The sequence below is a fragment of the Diachasma alloeum genome, unplaced genomic scaffold (assembly GCF_001412515.2).
Source record: "Diachasma alloeum isolate Michigan unplaced genomic scaffold, Dall2.0 Dall_scaffold_00371, whole genome shotgun sequence".
Lineage (NCBI taxonomy): Eukaryota > Metazoa > Arthropoda > Insecta > Hymenoptera > Braconidae > Diachasma > Diachasma alloeum.
Genome location: NW_021680510.1, coordinates 462,260 through 485,136, shown reverse-complemented (window position 1 = coordinate 485,136; position 22,877 = coordinate 462,260). Strand labels below are relative to the sequence as shown.

Genomic DNA, 22,877 nt, shown 5'->3' with positions numbered 1-22,877 from the left:
TAACCTCTTCGTAGTCGATGCGAGAGTAATCTTGGTTCGATGTGAATTATCAATTTTCAATATATAGGGTAAACAGATCAATTTCTGGACGGGGGTTACTTTCTGGACGTTTCCCTTTGCATTGAATATTCAATAAATAAAATGAGAATTGTACTGATTATTTCGCCTTTCAATAGGGGAGGGCAGGGTAAAATGGACACTTTCGGCTTTTTTTGAAACATTCATGACGTGTTGAATTGTTCATGAAATGGGATGATTTAATTTTTTTAATTGAAAGAACAATGATTCCTCTTTGTGATGAGCTTAGACTGAGCTCAATTGATAAATCTGTTTCTGAGTTATGAATATTTTTAAAAAAGTCAAAAGTCTCCATTTAACCCCACCCTCCCCTAATATTACTCACGTACAGTCATGTGATCAATTATTTTTTCCATTGATCGACATTTAATAAATAAAAACAAATGGGGAATTCCTCTTGGATTGCATATAGTATTGTTATTGTTGCTAATGAATTAGCAATATTCTTCGGAATGGTTATTTTGCACATCATTTCTTTCTATCGTGTATAATTCACTGTTTGTTTCATTTTATTAAATTAGATCAGATTTATTTTTTACTAGTATAAGCTACCCAGTAGATAGACGAGCTACTTTTGGATAGACAATTAGGGGAGGGTAGGGTAAAATGGACACTTTTGACTTTTTTAAAAATATTCATAACTCAGAAACAGATTTATCAATTGAGCTCAGTCTAAGCTCATCACAAAGAAGAATCATTATTTTTCAATTGGAAAATAAAATTATTCCATTTCATGAACAATTCAACACGTCATAAATATTTCAAAAAAAGTCAAGTGTCCGTTTTACCCTACCCTCCCCTACGCAAACCATACTGAAATGTGAATTGTTGCCTCGAATTTTCACTAACTGTTATCATTCTTGACCCCTCGATGGCAATTTTTTTTCGATCAATTTTTTTTTCAATTACCCTAATTTGAGAGTGGGTATTTTCTCACGAAATATAACGCTGGACAATATTATCCATGCGCTGTACTCCGTTCCGCATCCATTGCGCATTTCAGTGGGTTTCATCAGTGGACTCATGATTTTCGAAGCAGCTGATGAAAATTCTCATGACGATTACTAGGAAATGCGGCACATCCTCGTTGTTTATGACAATTTCATTGTTCACGACGCAATCCGCAGCAGCGGTCGGAGTTGAGAAATTAAATTGTAGGGTAAACAAGTCAATTTCTGGACAGGGGTTATTTTCTGGACGATTTCAACCTGAATATTCCATAAATAAAATGAAAATTGTACTCATTATTTCACCTTTCAATAATATTACTCGTGTATAATCATGTGATCAATTATTTTTTCTATTCGCGATCGCAACATAGATGTGAGAGCCATCAAGTGGTCTCAGAACTAACTACTCTTGGGGGCCAACCAAAGAGATCACGGAGAACCCAGGGGAGCGATTTTGCTCGTTTTATGTCAACATAAAATCATAAATTTCAACCAATCTTAGTTGAGTATTCCGATTCCAGGACTTCCATTGGTTGAAATTTACAATTTTATGTCGACATAAAACGAGGAAAATCACGCCCCAGGACTGTCATTAGTTGAAATTTACGATTTTATGTCGACATAAAACGAGCAAAATCGCTCTCCAGGGATCTCAATGATTGACGCCGATCATTGGTTCACTCCCAGTGATTTCATTGGTTGGCCCCCAAGAGTAGTTAGTTTAAAGCCCACTTGGTGGCTCTCACATCTACGTTACGATCGCGAATTGATCAAAATTCAATAAATAAATAAATATATGGCCCAGTTGTGCAGAAATTAGGGGTTTCTTTGTTTTGTTATTTTCACTTTAAATAATGTTTTTCTACCAATTAAAACATTCTTGAAGGTATGAAAGCCATTATATCCCCATTTATAGGTGATTCTTTTATTTTAGATTCTACCACGAAACTCGAATTTCCTTAACCGTCCAGTAAGGGGCCTGTTCACCTTAATTTTTTGTCACTAAGCCCAATAACAAAAAATACTGTTTGATACACGGCCGTGAAGAACTTTTCTGTAATCATATGAGGTAGAGAAAATACCAAGTAATATTCCCGTTTCAAAGCAATAAAACGAATGGGAAATATTCTTCGAACGTTAGCCATGACTTACCATTCCAATCATACCATTTTCAATCATTAAATTTGCCAATTAAATTACCAGAATGTAATTAGGGGCAGGGAACGTTAGAAGAATATTTTCCATTCGTTTTATTGCTTTCTAACGAGAATATTACCATGGATTTCAGAAGAATGTCTACTACAGGAAGATTTGTATTATTCATTTTTGTTATTTATGTATGCAAAGCATATTCGTCCGAGGCGGGAAGTTCAATGGAGGTTTTGGGTGGAAATTTCGGGCATTTGTTTGGCATAAATAAATTACTTAATTATGTGATTCGAATTATAAATTAAGAAAATTCATAGCTTGAAACAATTGTAATTAAGGATATCCATGTATTTTGTTACAGTTTGGGACAGACCACATTATAGATTCAACCTGTTTCGATCATTGAATTTGTCAATTAAATTGCGTGATAATTTTTTTTTTCAAATAAATTTGTTACGATTTTAAACAAATGATTTTGTTGATATATCATTCATAGAAAATGCTCGTAATTTTCAAAAATTGCAATTTTTGAATTATTTTATCAATCTTTCTCCAAATGTGGACCATCTTGACAACTGTGTTATAGGCGGAATCTCTGTCCATTCGATTAGAGATTGTTTCCCTCAAAAGAAATGTAGTTCTATTAAAACTTGCAGTGACTTTTCATAGTCCAAAGGTGTTTGAAAAATTATTTTATCATATTTTCACAGAGCAAGCAACTTCCGAAAACATGAAAAAAACTGGGCAGCCTTGTGAATCACCTGTTCCAGACTCACTTAACATTTTGAACGATGATTGTTTGGCCATGATTTTCCAGCATCTTCCAATTAGGGATAAACTCATTATCAATACAGGTAAGTTTAAATAATCATCGCTCATGACAATTGGAGAATCACTGCAATCAGTTGTTCTTCAATTCAATTGCATTGCCATATCCTTTTTTTCGTCAAGTTTGTAGAGATCATTTATCGTAATTTTTTATATTTTAATAAATGGAAGAATATTTCGGTGCAATTTTCAAGAAATTACATATGATTTTAGCAAGTCATTGAAAGAAACAAAGAATAGATTAGTAAATTCTCAAATTTAACGTTAAAAAAATCTCAGATTTATCGAATGTTTTAATTAAACAACGATCTTCGAGATTTAGTAACTATTGAAGAAAATTTTGAATTCACATCACATTCTATAGCGATTTGATGCAAATGGAAAATGTACGCCACTTACCGCTTTGATGCACACCATTAAAAATAGTTATCGTTTCAAATCAGTTATTTGCAATTATCAATAAAAAATAAAGGGAGCATTGATAACTCGTACATTTTCCCTACATTCTCGACCAGTCGGCCATGTGGAAAAAGTACTGAAATTATAGATGACTCATTCAACCTTATATACAAGCAGCAACTTTAAAATTAATGTTTGTTGTTGTCCTGAACCTGGGGTTTCTGAAATTTTGCAAGCGGTGCCTATATGAATTAAATAACATGTGAAAAAATTTTCATAAAATTGGCTGCATTTTTCAAATATCCTACACCTCGCTTGAACATCGTTAATGTACTATTGCTCGAAAGTATGAATTGAAATATTATAATTTCTCAGTTTGCAAACGTTGGAAGGAAGTTTCTCCATTGGCTTGGCAGAACGTTAAAACCGTTGACTTTGAGCAATATGCTGATGAACCAAGTACCTTCGATGAATTACCTGACGAGTACAGAACGATTCAATGGCTCGGGGTAATTATCAAGCGATCTGGAACTTACCTAAAGCACCTGAAGCTTTCTTATTCAGCAAACTGCAAACTGCTGCCACTAGTTGGTCATTACTGTGAAAACTTGACGACCATTGACATTTCGTACGATTTCCAAGGCTGGGACTGGGCTGCATTTTTCCCTAAGATGCAAAAATTTCGGTTGGCATATAAAGAGGAAGAAGGAGAAAGTCTTCCTGAAAAAATTCTCCCTACTCTGTCTCCGGAGAGTTTAACCGAAATTCGCCTCTCTATATTCTACCCTAACGATGTGAGCAGGCAACCTATTCCGGGATTTTTTTCCCCTATAGCAGCCAAGGTAATGATGAACGTTCAATTTTCGCAGTGGATATTTTGGATTTAGAGACGATAAACATTTTCATTCAATTCGCTATTTTTCCTGTAGGCATTTCAGAGATTCACCAAGTTGGAGGTGATCTGCCTGAGCACCTTTAATATTAGCTCTGAGATGATGGATGCTTTGAATCAGATGCATCACGTCAAAAGTCTCTTTCTTCCATATTGTAATCTTAATCAACGACTCCCATCTATGTCTCTCCTCGCCAATCTAGAACACCTGAATTTCTCGTCTGTCAAGGAGATCAACGACAGCTTTCTGATTGTGCTCTCAGATATTGGCCAAAATCTCAAATCCTTAGCGCTCACACAATGCAACGTGACTGATGAAGGAATTGGACATCTTAGGAAACTACGCCAACTTGAAGAACTCGACATAGGCGATAACTGGAAAATCACTGGTGCTCTTCTCGGCACCTTGAAGGGTCTGAGGAAATTGAATTGCCAGTCCAGTTCCGTTTTCGATGAGGGTCTCATCGAACTAATAAAGAATGCACCTAATTTGGAGAACTTGGAATTAATGTTTACTAATATTACAGAGCTTTTGCTCATGGAGGCAAATGAGATCACAAAACGAAGGACTAATAAACTTCCTCTGAAGATGGAAGTTGATGTTCATGTGACAGACGATTGGAACGAGTGCAATGATTCCCCGTTACTGTTTGTCGATGGCGTCACTACCATTCGACTTGGGTAGAAATACATGAGCGAGTTCGAGGTATCTTATTCCTTCTTCTTTGAAGAAAATATTTTCATCACCAGCTATTATGATTCGATAACAGCAAATTATTAAGAATATTGAGCGGCTCTGTCTGAAAATTGAAGAAATACTCGGTAAATATTGTAAGCGGATGTTATCAGTTTGCAGAACTAATCACATCAGTATTGAGCAGTATTGGTCGGTTTTCTTCATTAGTGTGCTCATCATCATTAACTATTTACGGTTTCTAAGAATACTTTGGATGTTCGATTGAAAAATAAACTGTACTTTCGTTGACTGATCTAAATAGTGAATTATTTTTCTCGTATACATGTTAGCAGTTATCTCCCCTTCCAACTATCAATAGGGAACTTTCGTGGAGCTCAGTTTTCCCGAATTTCTCTATTCACCGACGCTACATAACCCATAGGTAGCTAAACAGAAAGAATTATGGAGAAATATTGCCTAGCTATTTTATAATTGACTAGTGTCACCCGCACTAGTTTGAGTGGTGCCCTTTCAAAATGCAACTTTTCCTGACGGATTCGATATCCCTTTTTTCAATCAATTGTTTATAATCATTCTCATTGCAAAAAACAATACGACGCATGAGAATTATATGTCCCAATTTATCAGCAGAAACCATAAAAGTAGTTAGAATTGCTTTTACAAATGCCTTTTTAACATTTTTTATTACTATATGATATATTTAATTCGCAAGCACATTGTCATATTTTACCCAAAAGTAGTGCGTAGACCCCTTAATGTAGATGGTTTTTCCTGTCATTTGAATCAGTAATGATGGAATAAACTTGACTTATCTTAACGATTTTTTTCATGTACTTGATAATATATCAAGAAACAAGTGAGAAAGAACTGACGAGGGCCCTAAACATGTAAAACATTCTAGCATAGTGATTGAAGATGGTGTGGAGCGTGCGAAAATGTGTCCTTTTCTACCGTTAGAGTGCGTTTTCATTCTCCGCGAACGCTGGCGACACGCACTTGTGACATGTCGTAAAGGTTGGCACACGACAGATTTATAAGGAAGTGATTTATCCTATCTAAACTTTCAATAATCTTTATTGATAAATTAGTTACATGTAATATCAATTTAAGACGTTTCATTGTCCACAAGGATTTTATAATATTATTTCAAAACTTTTTTTTTTATTTGAGTGTTATACTCAATATACCAACTTTGAGAATGAGAAATGTGGAATTTTAACGATTACAAGAGCATTGTATGTTCAACGCAGATATCTACCACATGAGAACATCATGCTTTTACTGCATAAAAAAGAATATTCGATTTAGGTATCGTGTCAGCAGTTGCAAACATTTATAAAAACTTCATATCCAATGAATGAAAAATAGCGTAGACCACTTATAGGGCCCTGAAGTATGATAGCATTGGAATGAACTTTGTTAAGTTACTTGAACATATTTTGACAAAAAAAAATGGAGTCAGATGGCGTCAATTCGTTGCCCAAACTTCACAGTGTATGAGAAAATATCGAGACTTAGACACACAATGATCGCCAACTCATCTTTATAGGTCACCAGCTCCTGACAAGGACCGGCGTGTTCAAAAAGTAACTCGAGTGCTTTAACGAGATCGGCCTTGATTTCCATGAACTTTCCATGGAACTGAGCAACGATGGCTTTGAGGGAGTAAGTAGTTACGGCGTTCCACACCAAATCTCGAGTTCTGGGGGACATCTCTGGCATGGTCTGCAATTTAAATGTATCCCTCAATACGGAACAGTCGAAAGAGAGTTCAATAACTGAGAAGATATTATTTTTCCGGAAGCCGGTTCCTCCAGGCCAGTTTAGTGTTATTGAATTCCCTCAAGAATTAGTAACATTCAAAATTATTTCTTATTAATTCTTCCATCCAAGTAAGTTCAAAATGAAAAACAATAAGAATATTAATTAAAGGAGCTCATACAAGGCTATTTGTAGAATTGGCATCATGTGGTAGGTCAGAATTAGAATCCACCTATAGAACGTAATTTGGATTTTTCAAAAGTAACTGACCTGGTAAAAGAATCTTTGGAAAAATAACTTCTTCGTCGGCGCTGGGGATTTTTGTCTTAATTTTTTTCTGAAAAGATAGCGATTAGACAAGAATTTTGAAAAATGTTGATGATTGAGGGAGTTATGATTTTTTGAAAATGGTTAATTTTTGTCAAAGAAATTTTTTTTCCCCGATTGGCCGTAATATTTTTGTGGCGTATCAAGCTATGAAATCGCCCTTTGGCACATTTAAAGGACATGAAACCCTTCAAAATGAGACGCCATGCATAGCATTATCTTCAGTTTCACGGAGTTTATATGAGAAGTCATTTTTTACAATAGATAATTACTAAAAAAGCTCTTTTTTTAAAGTCTTGTAAGGATATTTTCCCGGGTTGCTCACCTAGGAAAAATCTAAACTACTTTTTAAAAGCTTTCTCTATCGCTCGGCGAAAACGAAAGGTTCGACGAAAACCGGCCTCTGAGGCAATCTCGTCTACTCAGAGGACTTTTGTGGCTGGACAATGGGTTGTCCAGCTAAGATTAGCGTGACACGGTAGAATGGGCGCCAGGAGTATTTCTATCAGTTCGTCACGAGCCTCTATTTCAGACCGTGTATTAGGCCGTGCGGCCTAATTAACCTAGTGAATTTACTTCACGTCTGTTCTGGGGGATCTTTTGACTTCTCCAGCATGCTTTCTCCTCTCGAGTATTTCTGTTATAACCTTTTTTCTAGAACCGATTGAGTGCTACAACAAATGTAGTTACGAAAATTTCGCTATCTCCCTTAGGTTCGGAAATATTCCTCAAAAACTCAACTGGGAGATAAGTCGACTCATCTCCGTTTACCACTTCACTACTGAATTGGAGAAATAAGAATTTTTCACTCAAAAAATCATACTGAAGAATAAGAGAAGATATAATGAGTCTAACCTCCACCATCTGCTAATATTTAACCGAATATTCACTTATTTGGGCCATAATTGCATGAATAATATCTATTTTCCGTCATTTTCAATACTTGTCTCAATGAAAAACTTCCGTCATTTTCAATAATTGTCTCATAACTCCCTCCATTACCCATATTTTTCAATTGTTTTTTTTTTCAAAATTTTTGTCGAATTGCCATTTTTTCAGAAAAAAATTGAGACGAAAATCCCCAGCATCGACTTTTTTGTCCTGCTAATTTGGCGTGGATCTGGTCATATGAAAGTTTTTGCTTGATCAAAGCAATTTTTCCTGTCAAGGTAGAAATGTAAAGATACTGATAATCTGCGAACTTACTCTAAAACTGGGCAGTTGGTCAAACATTGGCCAATTTTTGGCGCATGCTACACAATCACAGGTGAAGTTGTATTCTTTCCGGAGCGATTGCTGTCTCTCTGCTTTTGGAACACGACTGTACTTCAGGCCGAGATAATTGTTCCAAATCTTGGAAAAATGAAGGCGACAACTTGTTAACATATATCCTCAGATAGTATTGTTATGAACGTCTATTTTCCCCTTTAGAATGCATTCCCTTCTTTTCCATCGGAACATCTCCTCTGATATTAGTCTTTTTTTTGTTTTATCATATTCTTTTTTTTTCTCTTCATTGCATTGACGAATTTAATTGTCTATCATCCCTATTTATTTTGATCAATGTTATTTTAATGCCCATGCACGTTTTATCGTACATATTTCCTAATATATTCTTTGATAAAAAAATCCAGTGTAACATTTTTTGAAGCACATCTATTCGGCGTATTGTGTCATTAGGATTTCTATAAATGATAACATCCATTAAAAATATTACGATACTACTATATTATATTATATTATACTATTCTATATTATAATACATTAGACATATATAATGGTATATGTAATATTACACAATATTGTATACTCAGTGTATGTTATTATTGTTATCAGTTTATTATTATTATTTTTTATTATCTACATTATACTTTATAATACATATAGTACTCTATTATGTATTGTATATTACACATAGTTTATATAATATAGTATAGTATAGAATATCTTTAATGTATGCTATCATCATTTATAAAAAATCTAATGACACAATTCACCGAATAGATTGGTGTCAAAAACGTAACACTGGATGTATTATATGTAAAAGAAATACAATACATTCCGAAAACTTTTCCTTCGGAAAACTTGATATTAACTACGGAAATCTGATATAACACTATTTACTACTATTGACATACATTGAGTCCCATGGAGTAGGACATACGTGCACAGAGCGCGCGGACTAATCTAGTTTATTGAAAAAAAAAATCGTTTATTTCAATTAAACTGAATCAATAAAATGTACCTGTATAGAAAATGCCATAGAAAGATGAAAGAATGGAATGCATACTGAGAGCAAAATAGACGTTCATAATAATATTTATTACGGAGCTAAAAATTACCTGATCCCCTGCTTTGATCGGTTCAACTGCTAGTGCAATACTCCTACTGCCACTCAGTATCACCGCATTAGTGCTGCAGCTGTGATTGCAAAGGGCTATGAATGGTGCAACAAAAAAGTCCTACAACAATTTTACATCCATTGTTAATGCCACGTAAAATTTAAGAGACTCATATGTACAATGATTTACCTCTGTGCCACTCCCGTGGATGATTGCACCATTTCTTATCATCAACCCTGCAATAAAGCCCAACGATGCATTTTCGTCGAAAATTCGAAGATCTGCATCATATTTGCGACCAAATATCTCAGTTCGTGTGGCCAGATAATATACAGCAAAAGCTGATATCAGTGATAAGCAGTAATCGTGACATTTCTGGGGCTTTCCTGAGTGACTGGTTAATGAGTAAATGGAGGCATACTTTGAGCAGTCAAATACATTTCCAGTGAAACCTGTCACTCTTGGATCTAGAAAAATTGAATTCGATTGGTTTTAATTAGAAATGAAGCTCCAACTGAAGTGGAAGGGTGGGCGAGTGGAGCAGAATGGATACTTCTAACTCAGTAGCGAAGCGGTAAACCGGGTTAAGGCGATTTTGACTTTTGGCCATTTTTTGACAAATATCTCGGAATCTAAGAGAGATAGCAAAATTTTGCTCATTAACTTTTTTATAAGCCTCAGTTGGCTCTACAAAAAAGGTCATGACAAAAATTTTCCTGTCTCTTTTAGATTCCCAGATATTCGTCAAAAACTGGCCAATAGTCCAAATCGACTTAACCCGGTTTACCGCTTCGCTACTAAACTCTTCTTTACGATTATTGATGAGAGAAAGAAATTTATGGAATTGACTAAATATACCTAGAAAGCGATGATCTAATGATGTATAGCAAATTATCATCTTTTTGTAAAAATCAGGCATTCGATTTTCTAATTTTGATTGCAAATGGTCTGGAATGTTACGAAACGTGAAGAATAGTATATTTCTCACCTAGGGAGGTAAAATAAAGGAGTCGTGCCCACGTGCAGAATTACCCGAGCCGAAGGCGAGGGTGCACGACTTACGATTAAAACACTTCTAAAAAATTTGAAATTTTGTGAGATATTTGGTATTGAATTGGACTGTCTCCCTGTAAAATTTCAGTCCGATCGGTCCATGAGTTTTTGAGACAAAGCAATTTGTTTTTGTTTGGTTTTTCGTGAATATCTCAAAACCTATGCAACCAATTTCAATTTTTTTTTCAAAATGTTCGTCTCGATGTCTTCTATCTTAGTCAAGCAAAATATGTATACCCGTTTGTACAAAGTTTTTGAGATATTTCCATTTTTCCGTTTTTTGTTTAAAATCCTTGTACGCTCTCTCACTTTCGCAAAAATCGAGATATCAACTGATATCTCGAGATATCAACAGATACCTGCGCTGAATCCGATGATTAGTTCCTGAGATATTCAATTTTGTACGAATTTTTGTACTTCATTTAGTAAGTATACTATAATTACAAATTTATTTTCAATTTCCGTTTGTTTTTTGCTTCAGAATGAAAGAATTGCATTCGTTCAAAATGCCTGTACGAGATCTGACTCTTGAAAAATAAAATAGTATATTGCCCACCAAGGGAGGGAAAATAAAGGAGTCGTGCCCACGCGCAAAATTACCACCCGAGCCGAAGGCGAGGATGGTAAGCACGTGGGTAAGGGTCCTTTATTTTTCCTCCCGTGGTGAGAACGTTATTTTTTGTTCGCGGGAGGAAAATCTGCCTTTCCGCCCGCCGTGGCGAAAAAAAATATGCTGCCCAATTAATTCAGAAGCTTACCATCAATTTATTGATGGCAAAAAAAGAGATTCACATACGGCTTAGTAACACATCTGCTGTCGCATATGTGCTGTCGCCTACTTGCTTATCTGTGATTATTGAATAGCCGAAACGACAAACTACAATCCCTCGTTTCATAAAAAACGAGCATTTCCCGGGAGCAAAGTACGTATGGGAGCATTGAATAACGAAGCAGTACTGTTAGAAATTACATTTCTTGCTTGCGCATACTCTAAATTTTTTTTGAAAAGACAATCTATTTTTGTAATTAAAATTTTCAATCTTGGCGGACGCTTCGCATGTTTGGCACAAAAAAATACTTTTTTGATAATTTAAAAAATAGTATATTATGTCATCAGGGGATAAAAGTATTATTAGGATTGTAATCACATTCGCCAGATAATGCCTTTATCGCCCTGTGACACACGATATTTTATGTCCTTGGGCCCTCGTTTCGCTCGGTTAGATCGCGTTTTCTTCGGGCCTAATAACATAAAACTATTTTTTTGACAAGTAAGACTTCTTTGAGAACTCTGCTGTTTTTCCCAGTGTAGCACGTAGAAATTTGGCATGATTTAGCTCTTACAATACTGAAGGCTGGTATTTTGAGTAGACGCACTCGGCCGAGCTATTTCAAAGTTATTTCTAACCTTATGTATAATCTGTATATATCTATTTCATTAACAGCTTGAATATCATCCTGTTTTCTTACCAGAAATGGAGTCAATGTTCTTCACCGTCTTCTTGAGCTCACCAACACTTCCAGTTTCTTGGAGGGCTTTCAACGTAATTCTCATGCTCAACAGTGTCTTCGGAGGAGCATCGAGGTCCAACATTACTCCCAATATAGGGCACTCAGTCTCATGATAATCCTTCCATGCTTCATCACGACAAGAAGTCGAGCAGTAAATGACATTGACACAATTATCACACGGAATACCAACGTTTGTCGCCTTAGTACACTTGGCACACTCACGATAGCATTTCTCTGGAGATCGTGCATTAGCGTAGTTATCGAATATAGCAATGATTTCACCAGGTCGAATGTCTCTGGTAGCGATGAGATGTCTGCCATACTTATTTGAATACTGAATCTTGATCCCCGTGGCCCCAAGTATCTCACAATTGTCGTCCTCCACTGTGGATTTCACCTTTGTCGGTTTCTCGGCGAATGAAAGAACCTTCGTGTTGTCCCTGGGAGTCATGTGATTCTTGTCAGCCAGTGTCTTCACAACCATACACCTTCCACTCGCCTTTTCACTCATCTTCGAGAGTGCCTTTCTAGTATCGTTCAAAGCGTTCTCAACTTCTCCCTGCGATCTTTTCAAAGCCATTAGACACCTGACCCTTCTAGCATAAAGTTTCGCCTGCATCTCATTTGGATAATCGTTTTCAAGGGATCTCCCGATGTCAATCAAACACTCCTCGTAATTCTTTTTCTCGAATGAAACTGCTGAGCGGTTGGCATAAGCCAATGCTAATTCTCGAGAGCCAGGTAATGCGTAGGAGATGCTTTGTGTGTACATTTCGAAAACCCTAGCTGCATCTGCATCCGACGTGAACAAGGAATTTCCAAGATTCCTCAATTCTTGAGCTCTGTGATTGCTCTTTACTCTCTTTGATACCACCTCCAGAGATGCGCCCAATTTTTGCAATGCTTTTATAAGAAATAGCACTTGGGACTCACCGCATTTCACTTTAGCGAAACCTCTGAGTAACGTCGATGCGAGAGTTGGGTCGCGCTTGGCATTGGCCAGATATTTGTACCAATATGTTCCATCTTTATCTGGTGGAATAATAAATTGGGCTTATTTACTCAGTTACAATTAATCATTCTTCTAATTAGGGATGAGGGAAGAATGAATGAAATTATTAGTGGGAGAAAAATAAGAAGAGCAGACGAGACATTGATTCTAACCTTTACCTTTACCAGTTTTTGCCATCGTTGAGGATTCTCGTGGACTGCATAAGAAAATTAATAAATACCACTCGGTGTTTCGGATTCTATTTTTAATTTATTGTGATTCAAGAGACAGGTTTAGTCTTAGTTGGATTAGTTTTTATTGTTCAGATGATCTTTTGTTTTAGAACTCGATCGCCACAGTGAAAGAGAACAAGCAAATGCAAAATGGCGACGATCTTACAAGCACCCGAATGGTGGACAAATGACGGGAATTTGAATTTAGTCATTCGCGTTGTCGTCGGTCCCATCTACGGGTTAATTTAGGGCTCTGAAGGGCCTCCAAATGGGAAAAAACTTAGTGTATTTCGTCGTACTGCCTAAAAAAACTTTTCTAACGAATATGAGGATGCAGCCCAAGGGTTGCAATCATATGGGTTAGAAAAGTTTTTTAGGCCGTGTATTGAATAATATTTTTCATCACGCGGTGACGAAGAAGTAACTTTTTAGGCACACTTCGCGTGCCTAAAACGTCTTTTTTCCGCACATTGTGATGAAAAATATCGTTCGACACTCGTGGAAAAAGTGGTTTTTGGCTCGTGGGAGGTTTATAGCACGAGCCAAAAAACACTTTTCCGCACTCGTAATGAAACATACTATTTCATCACGCTGGGCGAAAAAGTAACTTTTTAGACACGCTTCGTGTGTTGCTTTGTTTGATTTTTGTGATGAAAGGAAAAGAAAAATTGAATGAAAAATACTTCGAAAATTTGAGCCGAGTAAATTCTATAGAAGTATCTCAATAGAGTAAGTTGTTAGAAAAATCAAATTCTATTGACTTTTTCAGTAGAATATTTTGTACTGAACATTTCAATAGAATCGACCAAAAACTGATAGAAAGTTTAATAGAAATGGAATAGAATTGTCTAAAAACAATAGAAAAAAATGTGAAAATTTAGACCTAAGAATTTCTTCACAAATCATCTCAATAGCCTTAGTTGAACAAAAAAATTCTCAAATTCTATTAATTTTTCTATAGAATAATTTCTATTGGCAATACTGAGTCTTAAGTCTAGGAAGTTTCCAAAAGAATTGGCTAAAAAGCACCTATTAGAATTCCCAATAAAAATCCAATACATTAATAATATTATACAATTATAATATTGTCTAACGAATACACTACCGTTCTTTATGCAATTTTCTCATACGTGTTAGACTCTGCCAACTAGAGAAGATTATTTCAGTAGCGAAGTGATGAAACGGTACAAGTTAATTTTGACTATTGGCCAGTTTTCAATGAATATCTCGGAATCTACGAGAGATATCAAAATTTTTGTTATCACCTTTTTTAGAGAGCCGATTGAGAGCTGCAACAAATGTAATTAGGATAATATCGCTATCTCCCTTAGATTCGGAAATATTCCTCAAAAACTCAACTGGGAGATAAGTCGACTTAAACCGTTTTACCACTTCGCTACTGATTTCTTTTCCGCAAAAAATTGAACGATAGTTGATTTGATTTAATACTATTGATTATATTTTTCACTCATTTCACTTCGCGAACAGCTGTTCAAAAGTTGTTCCGATCGGTTGTCATCGTTCAGCAAATTCTCCTGTTATCATAAAAGTTTTTGGGACTTCTGCCATGAAAACTAGGAAATATAGACATGGAGATCGGAGAGGAAGAAATTAAACACAAATTATTCCTTCACACTTTTCAAAATTCTAGTCGTCTTTGTTAATAACTTATTACATTTAATATTAATATAGCACAATTCATTGCTCACGATAATTTTATAACATTATTACAAAAAATTTTCAAAAATAATATTGAGCTTCTTGCTTAGAAGAGCAACTTTGAGGATAAGGAACATGCATTCCTAAAAATTACGAAAAGACTTTATGTTCACCGCCGACGTCGACACACGGAAAAATTTCATAGCAAAGCCTAGCAAATTCGCTAGACAAATCTCTCGGATTTCTATTGAACTTTCTATTATTTTTTGACCGAGTCTCTGTTGAAATATTTGAATAGAAAATATTCTATAGAAAAAGTGAATAGAATTGGATTTTTCTATGCACCTTATTCAGATATTTTCCATAGAATTTCCTCGGCTCAAATTTTATGTATTTCTTACATTCTATTTTCCGTTTCTTTTCATCAAGAAATCGAACAAAAAACCGTGGAAAATTTGAGACGAGGGAATTCTGCAGAAAATATCTCAATCGAATAAGTTGCACAGAAAAATCACATTCTATTGATTTTTTCTGTAGAGTATTTTCTATTGAATATTTTAAAAACTCAGGAAGTTCAATAGAAATCCACTGGAATTGTCTAGCAAATTCGCTAGACAATTCCAGTGGACAGTTTCTCCGAATAAGAATATGATACATCCACTGCTTAAAGAGCAATGTTTGGCTCAATTATGACTTCATTAATTGAACACATTTTCTAAGTCTTCACATTGAACGATTAAAAAATAACATTGACAATTTGCATGGTCATGAAATACAACAGCATTAAAAAAACCTGAAACCAAAATAATTCACGTTCAATGGCTTCAGGATGATGTTTACAAATTCCTGAGGAATCAGGAGAAATCGTGACTGCAAAACATAATGTTTATCAACTCATCTTGATAATTAACGATCTCTCGAGAAGGACAGGCGTGTTCAAAGAGTAACTCAAGCAGTTTAACGAGATCATCCTTGGCCTCCAAAAGCTTTCCAGAGACCTTAGTTACCATAGCTTTGAGGGAGTAAGCACATACAGCATCGGACAACAACTTTCGAGTTGTGCGGGACATCCTTGGCATGTTCTAAAATTCAAATGACTCCATCAATTATCTTATATACTAGATCTGTGCGCGCGCTTTCGCGCGCGCTCATCTTTTTGTTGTGCAAATGAAGAAATCGAATTTATTAAACTTCATATACTCATAGATGTTTTATAAATATCGATAATAACTTAAAGAGAATTAAGAGAATGAAGAGAATGAAGAGTGAAGCATCAATGAATAATTTTTAATCTTCGATTAATTCTTTTTTTTTTACTTTTTAAAATAATCTGATTAAAATCTGTAATTGTTGAAAAATCAGGGGTTATGAATTGATTGATTTCCTAGAGAACTGAAAAAATTTCTTGAATTCTTCGGAAAATTTCAGTTTTTCAGATAACCGTAGATCACAGATTTTTCTCGAATTATTTGGGAAACCGAAGAATTGTCGTGAATTTTGTAGAGTTTAAAATTTTTGTATGAAAATCTGAAAAGCAAGAATTGACCATTTTGCCGTGTGATAAATATGAAAAAATTAAAATTTGGGAAGTGAAGAATAATTTGTGAGTTAAAAAAATTTAGAAATACTATGTTTTTTTTTCTCATGATCAACCATTAGGCAATTTAGATATGTTTTGATATAAAAATCAATTTCACACTTATCATAAATACTTATCATAAGACTTATCATAAATAATATTTCCTTCAATGTGATATCATTCATTCATTTAGGAATGAATAAAAAAACAATAATCATCATCATATTAATCATCATATCAATGATATTATCAATGATCATATTGATCATCATACCAATTATTTTACAATTATTCTACGTGCGAATAGACACTGCCATTTCCAAATTACTGAAATAATTCATTCTGAAAATTTCAGCTCTGTAGCCCATTTCCTTCTATTCCCATATAATCACTGCGGAAGTTCCTTAAGGGTCACGGCGGTCAGAATAAGGGTCAAGAGGGTCAAAATAACGGTCATGAGGTCCAAAACATGGGTCGTGAGGGTCAGAATAAGGGTTACGAGGCTGTCTCTATATTATCTCTCTGTTTTAAATATCCAAATCGACTTTTGGGGATCAAAATTTGGTATTCGAAATCAACGGTCACGAGGGTTATAATGAGGCTCAGAATAATGAGCAGGAGGGTCAGATTAAGGGTCGCAAGGGTCAGAGTAGGGGTCTAAATAAAGGTCATGAGGGTCATACGCGGCTCTCTACATGTTATCAATATTCAAATCGACTTCTGGTGATGAAAATTGGGTACTCAAAATTAAGACTCCAAAATTAAGGGTGCGAAACTAAGGATCAGAAGGGTCAAAATAAGGGTCACGAGGGTTATAATGGGGCTCACAATAATGATCATGAGGGTCAGAATAAGGGCCCAAATAAGAATCATCACCCTAGTCAATTATAAAATGGAAAACGAATTCATACAGTAGGGATACGAAATAATGATACGGTTTAGAATCGGCCAGGTGAGAAAACAATAACTCTCATGTAACGTCACGTTTTCTCATGGCATAATTTCGGTCACACTTTCCCCTGCTATTCTGAACCAATTAGCTAGGGGAGAGTGGGGCAAAATGAAACAGTCGAGAAATGACTGTTTGACGCAATTCAAGCAAACAAATTTTGTTTATTAAGTTTTGTTTATTAACTTTTTTTATTATTGGGAGTACTGATGAGAATAATAATTTTTCATTCAGTAGAATGGAAAAATATTGAAAAGTTTTGACGGAAAATGTTAAGAAAGAGGGCCCCACCACCGATCTTTCAGAAAACTTGAGCATCGGATCGGTGGTGACGCCCTCCTTCTTAAAACTTACCGATTTTGCCAATGCATTAATTGAAAAGAAAATGAAACAGAAAAATCCAAAGTCTAGAGGACGGCCCAGGAGGAGACCCAGAGGGGGAAGAAGGAAAATGTGATGCTGAATTTCAATCGAATGACCTTCAAATGAATTTTCAAACCCATTGCAAAAATTAAATATTAGGTGCAATTGAATTTTTAATAGATTGAGAATTCACAAAAGTCTTTGCCTGAATTTTAACAATTTTCGACATTTTTCAGTACTGTATGGACCTGGAAATCGAGAATTACTAGAATATTCAAGAAATTAACTGATGCGTCAACGAAGAAATATACCGAAATTTTCATGTAACTTTGTCGTTGTTCAACATTTCAAGCTCTGTCACTGAAAATTGCAAGAGTAATTTTCTAACAGTGGAGTTCTTTCAAGACGATATACAATATAATTAGCTTATGATGAAGCATAATTTCAAACTGTGACACTAAATTCAGATCTGAAAGGAACTGGCCTGATAAACTTCATCTTCAGAATTACTTCGTCTCATCTTTACTCGGCAAAAATAATATTTTTTCTCCAGGGTAGAAATATAAAGATACTAATAATCTACTTACTGCATAACTGGGGAGTTGATTAGCTATTGGCCAATTATTCACACATGCTACACATTTGCAGGAGAATTTGTGATATCTCTGGAGTAGTTGATGTCTCTCTGGTTTTGGAACATTAATGTACTCTAAGCCTAGATAAGTGGTCCAAATCTTCAAAAAATGAAAAAGGCAATCCATTAAAAAGGCGGAACAGTAGATTTGATCCAATTCAACTCATTATTTAAGTTTAGTGTCCATATTACCCGACCCTCCCCTATGTTGAAAAACTTGGACTCACCTGTTCACCTGCTTTGATCGGTTCAGCAGCGAATGCAATGTTGTTATTGAAGCCCATAAACATTACATTAGCATTGCAGCTGTGCTTGCAGAGTGCTATGAGTGGTGCAACGAACGTATCCTACAACGATATCATGTGCCTGGTAATGATGCATCTAATATACACTGAGAAAAAGAATATTTTTGCAAAATATCCGTTTACTTGAGAGAAGTATTTATTTTTTCAATACCGTATTTCTACATTCGAGTCATTCTCAGGCAATCCTCATTAGGTTTCAATCATGTCAATTATATTGCTCTAAAAGATGATCATGTTAGTTGTGACCTTCAGTGAACTTCTTCAATAATTATCAACATTAAAAAATTGATCGAAATTCTTCCCTATAGAAAATGAAAAATATTGGAAATATGAATAATCATTAGAAGAGTCCATCCAAGGTCATGTGCAACATATTCAGCCTCTAGAGCAACATGACTGTTGTAATTGAAACTTAGTCAGGCTCGCCTGGGAATGACCCGATTGAAGAAATACGATTTTGAAAAAATAAATACTTCTCTCAAGTAAATGAATATTTGGCAAAAATATATTTTTTTCTCAGTGTACGAGACTTATAAATCCGATAATTTACCCCTGCATCAGTCTCATCGGCGATCGCACCGTTCCTTATCATCAGTCCTGCGACGAAACCTAACGATGGATTTTTGTCGAAAACTCGAAGATCTGCATCATATTTCTGGCCAAATATCTCAGTTCGTGTGGCTAGGTAATAGACTGCAAAAGTCGTCATCAGGGATACGCAGTAATCGTGACATCTCAGCTGCTTTCCTGAGTGATTGGTTAATGAATAAACTGAGGCATACTTCGAGCAATCAAATACATTGCCCGTGAAACCTACCGTTTCTGAATCTAGAAAAAATTAAGTAACATGAATAAATTCCATTTAAGTTGAGGGTAACGAGGAAAATGCATTTAAAAAGCCCAAAAAAATGATGATTTTTCGTTGATAATTTGTTACACGAATTCCAACTTTGATAAGTGTAAGGAATTAAACCATTAATTTTTTCTTCGATTTCGCCATTTCGGACACGCAGAAGCATAAATTTTTTAGAATAAAGCTTTGACGCTGACGATTATTTTTATATTAAACATATAATTTTTAGTTATTTTTCATAATTTTGTTACATTTTCTCTATTCGTTTATTTTCTCATAATACTCTGTTATTTTCACACTTCTACATGAATTAGCTTTCCAACCCCCATATGACCCCAATGATCCCTATTCTGACCCTCTTGACCCTCATGCCATCCCTCATAATACCCTTCGTGACCCTTGTTTTAACCCTTAATTTTGGAGTCTTAATTTCGTGTACCAAATTATCACCATCAGAAGTCGATTTGGATTTTTATAATACAGAAAAGAAAGATATATAGACACCCTTATTTTGACCTTTGTGATCTTTAGTTTCTGACCCCCATGACCTTTATTTGTACCCTTAATCTGACCTTTGTGATCCTTAATCTGACCCTTGTGACCCTTATTTGGATCTTTAATCTGACCCTCATTATGACCATTAAACTTGTGACCCTTGATCTGATCCATATGACCCTTACTCTGGTCCATCTAACCCTTATTCTGACCCTCATGACCCTTGTGACCTTCATTTTTGGAGTCTTCATTTTGAGTACCAAATTTTCATCACCTGAAGTCGATTTCGATTTTTATAATCTGGAGAGATTGTCGATTGAGTACGAACTCAACTGGAATGTTTCTATTCATATTAACTTTCCCGTAGAATTTATTTCAAGTTTTAATCTTCAAAATTGAACATATGTGGACGTCCACGTGAAAAAGGGCTACTTTATATGAAGTTATGTCTACTCCGATAATATTGATAACATTTCGTACATTTCAAGCGCAAGATGGCCTCGACAGCGAGGAAAATGACGTCATTAGAGCAGATAAAAGAAAAAATTTAACATTGATTTAAGCGGGAGTTGCGGACACAAAAACGTGAATATCTCAGAAACTAGATGCGACAAAGTGCGCGTGAATGTACACATATAGTCGATTACAAAAGAATTCTCATTTTGAGTACATCGAAGTGAAGAACAAATTGTCACTTCTGATTCTTCTTCATAATTATCAATTAAGGAAATAAATTTTTCGATTGGCCTAATCTATTTGGTTAACGCTAAGTTGTCGCAAATTCTCGTTAATTGTACAGAAATAACCGGTGAGTTGGTCTCCCCTTACCAGAAATGGAGTCAAGTTTTGTCAGCAGCTTCTTGAGCTGACAAACACTCCCGGTCTCTTTGAGTGCTCTCAACGTAATTCTCACGGCCAAGAGAGTCTTCGTAGGGACTCCAAGATCCAATATTACTCCCAATACAGGACATTCAATCTCATGATAAAGTTTCCATGCTTCATCACGACAAGAAGTCGAGCAGTAAATGACATTGACACAATGATCACACGGAATGCCAACATTTGTCGTCTTAGTACATTGAGCACACTCATAATAACATTTCTCTGGAGACCGTGCATTCGCGTAGTTATTGAATACAGCAATGATATCACCAGGTCGAATGTCTCTGGTAGCAACGAGATGTCTGCCAAACTTCTTTGAATACTGAATTTTGATCCCGGTGGCCCCAGGTATCTCACAACTGTCATCCTGTACTCTGGGCTTCACCTTTGTCGATTTATCGACAAGTGAACAATTCTCCGTGTTGTCCCTTGGAGCCATGTGATTCCTGTCAATCAGTGTCTTTACAACCAGATCCCTTCCGCTCGCCTTTTCATCCATCTTAGACATTGCATTTCTAGTGTCTGCCAAAGCTTTCTGAACGTCTGCCTTCGGTCTTGCCAAAGCCACTAGACACCTGACCCTTCTAGCGTAAAGTTTTGCTTTCATTCCGTCTGGATAACCACTTTCGAGGGACTTTTCTATGTCAATTAAACAGTCCTCGTAATTCCTTCTCTTATATGAAACTGCTGAGCGGTTGCCATAAGCCAATGCCAACTCTCCAGAGCCAGGTAATGCGTAGGCGATACTTTGTGTGTACATTTCGACAACCTTAGCTGCGTCTGCATTGGACGAGAGCAAGGAATTTCCACGATTCCTGAAATGTTGGGCTTTGACATTGCTCTTTACCCTCTCTGATACCACCTCCAGGGATGCGCCCAATATTTGCAATGTTTTTATGTGAAATTCCACTTGTGGTTGACCGTATTGTACTTTGGCGAAACCTCGGAGTACGGTAGATGCGAGCGTTGGGTCTTGCTTGGCATTGGCCAGATATTCGTACCAATATTTTCCATCTTTATCTGGTGAACATGATAAATTATGTTTATGTAATCAATCTAGATGTTCTATTCTCGTAGTTAAGGAATGAGAAAGAAATATCAAAGATTGCTGAGAAAAAAAGAAGAGACGAACAGTTATTCTAACCTTTATTACCAGTCCCAAGCATCTTCACAAATTGTCGTATTATGCGTCAGAAAATCGCTGGAAATATTGATAGGTAGCACTCCTTGTTGCAGATTCTAATTTAAATTACTTGTATTTCAGAGAAAGGCAGAGATGAATGTCGGTCGGAACAGTTTTTATTGTTCAGATGGTCTCTTTGTTAGAGAATTGTCTCGCCAAGATGGAAGACGAAAAGAGGAATGCAAAAGACAACAATGCAGCACCTTTCCCCCGGCTTTCTGTTGAGCTGCGGAATAAATTGCTTAGATCTTACGGGGAATACTCAAGAGTGGATTGACTAATGCGAGGAATATTTATCGTACAAAAGCCCGTATCAAATAAATCAACGCTTTGACAGATCACGCGAGACGAAAGTCGTTATCATTTCTGTTTAGTGATTATGAGGTCATGATGATGGCATCATGGGTTGTTCAACAGGTTTGGCAGTTTCCTATCTAGATGTGGCTCTGTCAATATTGTAACCTTCAGGGTTCTGAACTGAACTAGACGAAAGAAAATCGCCAAACAACCCCAATAACAGTCAGTTGCTGCTACAATCTGTCGGCATTTTGTCGTCAAGTTGTACCCAACAAACAAACCTGCTGCAACCGTTTGACAGCCACGATTTTGCCTTAAATTTGCTCTCAATTTTGAGGCACCCCTTAAGGATATGCAAGTACTTCGGTTCAAGTTGGCAACTTTTTTTGTGGCGCGAGCCAAAATTAATTATTATTCCGAAACTAGGGGGCTTCGCTCGCCAACCCCGGGGGGCTTCGCCCCCCCC

The 22,877-nt window shown here is 36.0% G+C and overlaps 3 protein-coding genes across 6 annotated transcripts in view; 1 reads left to right on the top strand and 2 right to left on the bottom strand.

Annotated features, from left to right (window-relative positions):
* Window positions 1–5,274, top strand: part of LOC107041708 — a 69,545-nt gene extending 64,271 nt beyond the window's left edge. For both annotated transcript variants that reach the window (XM_015262392.1, XM_015262391.1), the window contains 3 exons: window positions 2,888–3,031; window positions 3,780–4,246; window positions 4,334–5,274. In XM_015262392.1, the coding sequence (XP_015117878.1) occupies window positions 2,908–3,031; window positions 3,780–4,246; window positions 4,334–4,981 (1,239 nt within the window). In that variant the 5' untranslated portion in view covers window positions 2,888–2,907 and the 3' untranslated portion in view covers window positions 4,982–5,274. The remainder of the gene's footprint in view (window positions 1–2,887; window positions 3,032–3,779; window positions 4,247–4,333) is intronic.
* A 775-nt stretch (window positions 5,275–6,049) lies between these two features.
* Window positions 6,050–13,357, bottom strand: LOC107041674 (SET and MYND domain-containing protein 4). 2 transcript variants are annotated; one of them, XM_015262324.1, is made up of 6 exons: window positions 13,153–13,357; window positions 11,947–13,020; window positions 9,613–9,890; window positions 9,424–9,543; window positions 8,288–8,434; window positions 6,050–6,718 (listed from the first exon to the last, which is right to left on the bottom strand). In XM_015262324.1, exons 1-6 carry the CDS (start codon window positions 13,175–13,177, stop codon window positions 6,452–6,454), a joined length of 1,911 nt encoding a protein of 636 aa, XP_015117810.1. In that variant the 5' UTR covers window positions 13,178–13,357; the 3' UTR covers window positions 6,050–6,451. The 2 variants fall into 2 exon arrangements, with proteins under 2 accessions (XP_015117810.1, XP_015117811.1); XM_015262325.1 differs by having other exon boundaries at window positions 13,159–13,357.
* A 2,062-nt stretch (window positions 13,358–15,419) lies between these two features.
* Window positions 15,420–22,500, bottom strand: LOC107041672 (SET and MYND domain-containing protein 4). Of its 2 annotated transcripts, XM_015262323.1 has the most exons (7): window positions 22,417–22,463; window positions 22,076–22,332; window positions 20,878–21,951; window positions 19,252–19,529; window positions 18,624–18,743; window positions 18,350–18,496; window positions 15,420–15,953 (listed from the first exon to the last, which is right to left on the bottom strand). In XM_015262323.1, exons 2-7 carry the CDS (start codon window positions 22,095–22,097, stop codon window positions 15,726–15,728), a joined length of 1,869 nt encoding a protein of 622 aa, XP_015117809.1. In that variant the 5' UTR covers window positions 22,098–22,332; window positions 22,417–22,463; the 3' UTR covers window positions 15,420–15,725. The 2 variants fall into 2 exon arrangements, with proteins under 2 accessions (XP_015117809.1, XP_015117808.1); XM_015262322.1 differs by having other exon boundaries at window positions 22,076–22,500.
* Between the last annotated feature and the right edge of the window lie 377 nt (window positions 22,501–22,877).

Excerpts from the sequence above, each read along its gene's own strand:
- LOC107041674 (XM_015262324.1), bottom strand. The coding sequence starts at position 13,177 with ATGGCAAAAACTGGTAAAGGTAAAG. Across the intron at positions 13,021-13,152 it reads AAAAACTGGTAAAGGTAAAG|ATAAAGATGGAACATATTGG; the intron begins GTTAGAATCAAT and ends TTATTCCACCAG. Across the intron at positions 9,544-9,612 it reads TCCACGGGAGTGGCACAGAG|GACTTTTTTGTTGCACCATT; the intron begins GTAAATCATTGT and ends AAATTGTTGTAG.
- LOC107041672 (XM_015262322.1), bottom strand. The coding sequence starts at position 22,097 with ATGCTTGGGACTGGTAATAAAG. Across the intron at positions 19,530-20,877 it reads AAAACTTGACTCCATTTCTG|ATTCAGAAACGGTAGGTTTC; the intron begins GTAAGGGGAGAC and ends AATTTTTTCTAG. Across the intron at positions 18,744-19,251 it reads CCGATGAGACTGATGCAGGG|GATACGTTCGTTGCACCACT; the intron begins GTAAATTATCGG and ends ATATCGTTGTAG.